General features: G+C 33.5%; 1 protein-coding gene across 1 annotated transcript; it reads right to left on the minus strand.

Annotated features, from left to right (window-relative positions):
- Positions 1-675: 675 nt before the first annotated feature.
- On the minus strand, positions 676-5,374 carry cart4 (cocaine- and amphetamine-regulated transcript 4). The gene is made up of 4 exons (XM_041966974.1): positions 5,350-5,374; positions 5,084-5,248; positions 1,856-1,939; positions 676-1,245 (listed from the first exon to the last, which is right to left on the minus strand). The coding sequence occupies exons 2-4, from the start codon at positions 5,222-5,224 to the stop codon at positions 1,138-1,140; spliced, it is 333 nt and encodes a 110-aa protein (XP_041822908.1). The 5' UTR covers positions 5,225-5,248; positions 5,350-5,374; the 3' UTR covers positions 676-1,137.
- Positions 5,375-5,763: the final 389 nt, after the last annotated feature.

Raw genomic sequence — 5,763 nt, forward strand, 5'->3', positions numbered from 1 at the left:
TATCTGTGTATTTATGGCAGCTAGCCAATACATGAAAGACAAAATAATAATCAATGTCTGTGGGCAGACTGGAGAGAATTTAGTTGATCAGGATTAGAAATCATTTAATTTAATTTGTGTATGGTAGGATGCGAATCGAAGGAAGCAGAGATACTTAATTTGAGCTTTGTGGTAATAGACAGTTTGTTTAATTGATTTAAAAAAAACAAAACATATATATATATATATATATATATGTATAAATATACATATTATTTTACTAATTTTATTACTTTTTGAATGATTTGATTGATGAAAAATAACTCTGCCTACTCATCAGCAACCTTATAGACACATCTTGATCTGTAGAGTTTTTGTTGACACAATCCCCCAATGTTGACAAAAAAAATACTCAAAACTTTGAAACTTGTGATGCTATGACAATGAGCCAAAACGCACTTTTTTAAAACAATTTTGATTAGGTCAAAGCATCAGAACAACTAGACAACACTGTCGCCTTCGTACAGCCCACTCGAGGGATCCCGGACATCACGTGACCAATCCGAATGTGACCAGTCAGGTCAGATTGTATATTATAAAGCTGCTCACTATTCTTACTAATAACTTTATGTTCAAGACATATGGACTCTTTAGATAAACTTTATTTTTCAGATTTTTAAATAATTTTTGACAAGCAGTTGGAGAGACTTAAAAACATTTTCAGATAATGAATTGATGAAATACAGGTGATAAATTCTAAGGTTTTAAATATAACAGTCAATAGTTAACACTGTGTGAAAAATATCCTGAAGTTTATCCTAAAGTCATTTTATGCTCCAACAGTCAAAGTTAAAACTCTCATGTGATTCAGAAGGTGAAGAGGTGATATGTAAGTCATGAAGTCATTGGAGGCATGCAGCTTTATGAAGAATCTTTATTAACAAAAATAAATTAATCTGAAAGGACAGACACATAAACGTTAAAACAAAGACAAACATGCAGAGACACAGCCAGGTGTGTGTGTGTGTGTGTGTGACAGTGTGAACCTCTATTTTTATAAGGACAGTCTGCTCTGTGTAAGAACTCAGAAGTGATTTTAGGCTCAGGGTTTAGATGTTATGTCCAGACAAATATAGAGGTAATTATGTGTTTAGGTGTTCAGTAGCATCGCAGGAAGAAGGTGTTGCAAGCTGTTCCTCTCAGACAGTCGCAGAGGCGACCAATACGAGGTCCATGTTTCATCGCACAACGCTCACCTACATCACACTGAAAGAAGGACAAAGATGGGCTTTAGACTGTGGAAAAGGTAGAAATTCCAATAAGTTAAAATACAGCCCTACATTGCCTTATCTGCACTGGCGTGTTGCTGTTGGACAAATAGATCTATGGACAATTATTTATCCATAACTTACTAATACAAGGTTTAAGTCTTTTCAGAAAGAATATGTCTTAAACAGTAAGGCATATGTCTGCAACTGAAAGATTCCTGATCTGTAGTCAATGGGGGAATTCTTCCCATTCATTGGGATATCTAGACTATCAGTCTGTGAAAGGGAATCTAGCTGCAGCTCATCCATCTTGGAGGATTTTATAACAAGTTGTGTCTTTGATGTAATCTTTATTTGCTTAAAAGTCTTTCATTTTGTTTGCTTTTGGCTAATTATTACATTAATCCAGTCCTTTGTGAACATTTATGTCCCACTTCTCTATGCGATCTCTCGTCAGTAAATTCATTCACTGTTGTCAGTTTCAAACTGTTCAAACACTGTTAAGCTCTCTTTGTGTTAGCACTAATTCTGCTACTATTATTATTACCCTGATATGAGTAGTGATAGTAACCGCCATCAGATATGACAGCTGTCAGTCATGTTCTCACCCGTGGGATGACGCTGGCCTTCTTCTCCACAGAGAGCCCGACTCTGCTGTCGGCTTCTTCCAGGAGGCCCTGTAGAGCTTCAGCCTGGACACACAAACACACAGTAACACATATACCTCATAAGGAACCAAAGTTAACACACAGGCACACAAATAGGCCCTGTTCACACCTGCTTTTAACATGTGTCGTAGGTGGTCCCATCACACATAAGTTGACATAATTTTACAACTGGTGTTGAAATGCGTCTGGGTCCTTGATGTGTCATCATGTGTCCCTGAAGACACACCAGGAACCCTGTGGTGATTGACTTTCTTACTCTCCTATTTTATGGCATTTGCATAAAAACAAGTATTTCACTGTATTTCTGTTTGCAATATAAACCAAATCTCAAGATGTTTGATTTGTTTGTGATAATACTGAAAATATTCAGGACATTTTTCAACAAGTGCACACTTCTTCTGTGGTGTGGTTGTGTTTCGAGGTGTTTTGGGTGCCTACACTTGTGCCTACTTGTGATGGAATAATTTCCACTGCATATTGAAGACTGATGTCACACCGTGTGGACCTTGTCTTTAGTTGTGCCGGCCGGTTTGTCTCAGGTTTTTTTTAATAATTTTATTTTTTATGTAGAGGTTGTCAGAATAGCACATTTATATTCTGTATTTATAACATAAAGAATGTGGATACGCAAACATAAAAATACATGAAAATGAATATCTTTAGTTCTGACTCAGGTGGTTTCATTTTATTTGTTGAATGCATAAAACTACACCCCAGCCTTCAGTGTTAAACAGTCCAACAGTTTGTGACTCCTTTCTGAGCTTTAAAATCAAGAATTAAACCAAAATTTCACAACTTTTTCTTACAGTTGACATTTGTTTTAATGTCATTAACAACATCTGGCTATTATTATCACATTCTTTCTACACAGGAGCTGTTCAGGCAGAGATCCCCTGATTTTTGGCAGGAAAATTGACACTAAAACTAAACCTACTGTGGGCACATTCCCCAGAAGCCTCAGAAAGAGCAGCTTCACCTAAATGATGTTAGATGACAGCATCTATTTATCAGCAGAAATGTGATATGCTTAAGCAGAACATTAGCTCGGACTTGTTATATGGCATTAAACCAAAATTATCTGTTTATTTTTGTAGTTGAAAAGTTAAATAAAGTCATTAAAACCTGGTATTGGGTTAATTTATTCCATCACAGACAAACCAGTAGGAGGCAGCCAACACTTATTTTCAACATCTGACAGATTATTTATTGGTAATTAATTTCTCAGTTAATGAAATGTTGGAAGACTGAAAAACTGTATAATGAACACTTGAAATTCAAATGAACCAAACTACAAAAATAAGAGTGGTTGGAGTTTTGCTAAAAAAAAAAAAAAAAAAGGTTAAACATCTGCTTTAACACGTTATATTTACTCATTTGACCTAACTCCACTTTATAATACATTTAATTTTCATGACAATGTTTATCTAATTAATACAGAATTTATGTCATGTACACCATGTGGTCAAACTGAAGTGGGAGGCACCTCTACCAGCTAGTAGAACTGAATGCACATATACTCAAGAAATATTAGGATTTATTATAAAAAAGTTAAAGAAAGAATTAAAAGAAAATTTGTGAATGAACTCATGTGTAACTATAGGAGAAGGTCAGATGGAAAAGTAATGGTACAAAAATTACATTTAATATTTTAAGTAAGTCCCTTTGACTTTATATTTACAGTTAATTAATGAACTGATTCACAGAAAAAAAACATTTGTAATATTGTTAGTATTAAAACAGTTAAACAAATGGGTTAAAATGAAAATTTGAGGATGAACCGTGGAAATAGCTATAAAGTGTAGTTTGTTTCTGTTTTTGAAGTTTTCCTGCCTCACACCAAAAGATTTGAGTCCTGTTGAATTTCACAAACTTTGTTTTGACCTGGGAAATGAACAATCTGAAAATATTCATTTTACAGTTAACTTAAACATTTTGTATTTAAGGACTATTTTTGTTATAAATAAATTAACTTATGTAATAGACTTTATTCACATATGAGATATTTTACCTTTCTACCAAATCGTCTAGTCCAATCTTTTGGTTAGGTCAGTTTTTTCATGCTTTTACTGTAACTGATTAAAAAATGTCACATTTATCTTTTACATTATCTTGTTATATTTGAACATGTTATAAGCCACCCTTGTAACATCTCCTCAATAAAAGTATCTCTATGTAATTTTTTTTCTTGACTGCATTTTTTATCCTTTACAAGTTAACCACCATGTTTGACTTTTATTACAATTATTATAAAATTTCTTTTAAATTACTTTTTAATCTTATGATTTTCTGCTATTTATTGTTATTATTTTATAACATTTTCAAACATGTTCTTTTATAACCAATTAGTTTTAACATGGTCATATTTTTAACCTTATAACATGTTTTATGGTCTTGAATATTTCTCCATCTTAGTGACTTTCTTGTGTTATTATATTTGTAATTCTCAGTATTTGACTGTTGCAGCATGTACAATAAATCTGACCAATGTCCTTTCATCCAGTTTCGTTCTGCTGATACACTCAACAAATATTTTGAATTTTTAAGAGCTTGTTAGATTTAATTTAAACACTATTTTGATTTATTTTAGTTTATTTTTTTTAGTCATCTTGTACTTAATGGATAGATTTCAATTCTTGATTTAATGGCAAATTCACTGTCTGTCTACCATGATGGCTTAATAATTGTTAGTTTCTTCTCAAGATATTTAAAATTGACACCTTTTTAGTTTCAATCCTATAATAATCTTTCTTTATTAAAAAGGACCTTTTAACTACTTTAGTGTTTTTTTTACTATCTGCAACCATATAAATGTGTTTATTGTCTGACCCATATATAATAATGCTATACCTACATACTTGACCTTATTTAATTACACATAATTTAAAGCTAACTATTATTTGTAATAAAGGTACAAATTTAATCTGCTCAACTATTCTTCAGTCAACATACCAAACAATCAATAATTTCTTGTAAATAAGAAAATCCGAATGTCCAATTGTAGTTCAGTAATATGAAGCTGTTGTACCTCTGCAGTTTCTTCCATAGTCAGCTATTTTTTTTTTTATTTTTTTTTTTTTACAACTAAAATGACTTTAACATTAACTTAGAACTTGTCAAACTTAATTAGAATCTCTTACTGGATAGAAACCAGAGCTCCTGTACACTCACCAGTTCACCAGTTGTGAGTCCGAGGATCTGCTCATCTGTTGCAGACGGCAGCTGGTTTTCGGACGACCTTTCACCCTGACAGACTGATGTCATCACAGACAAACAGACAGACAGGTAGACGACTGCTCGCATGCTGTCCATCTCCAAAAGATATCTTTCAAAAACCTGAAAATATTAAGGAAAGAAAATTACACATCTCGCCACACAGACTGTTCCAAATGCCATTAAAAAGTAAATTAAATTAAGTAAAATGGATTTAAACTCACTTTTAAATGCCACGAAAATAATTTTATAATAGAATTTCTATTATCGCTTTTTTCTTCCTCTGTCTCCGATTTCAGCTCTGCAGGCAGTTTCTCTTTATTTTTCCTCTTTCTCCTTTGGAATCTTGTTTTTTTGTATGTTGTTCTTTTTCTTCCTCATAAGCTCTGGTTTCTCCCGCTCCTGTATTTATACAACCTCCTCTTCCTCCTCCTCCTCCTCCTCACCTCCTCCTGCTGTGATGCTGCTCGCTCAAATTATTCATGTATTCAGCTCATCAGATAAGGTGTGTAAATGTGTTGTCCTGTGATTGATGTTGTGTCGGCGAGTTAATATTAAACGGGTAGATGTTGAATGTTTACGCTGAAACAACTGCTGTACAGAGGTCAGAGGTCAGACTGTGACTCACAGCTGAAGGT

Source organism: Melanotaenia boesemani, chromosome 17 (genome assembly GCF_017639745.1).
Source record: "Melanotaenia boesemani isolate fMelBoe1 chromosome 17, fMelBoe1.pri, whole genome shotgun sequence".
In the NCBI taxonomy this organism is placed as follows: Eukaryota; Metazoa; Chordata; class Actinopteri; order Atheriniformes; family Melanotaeniidae; genus Melanotaenia; species Melanotaenia boesemani.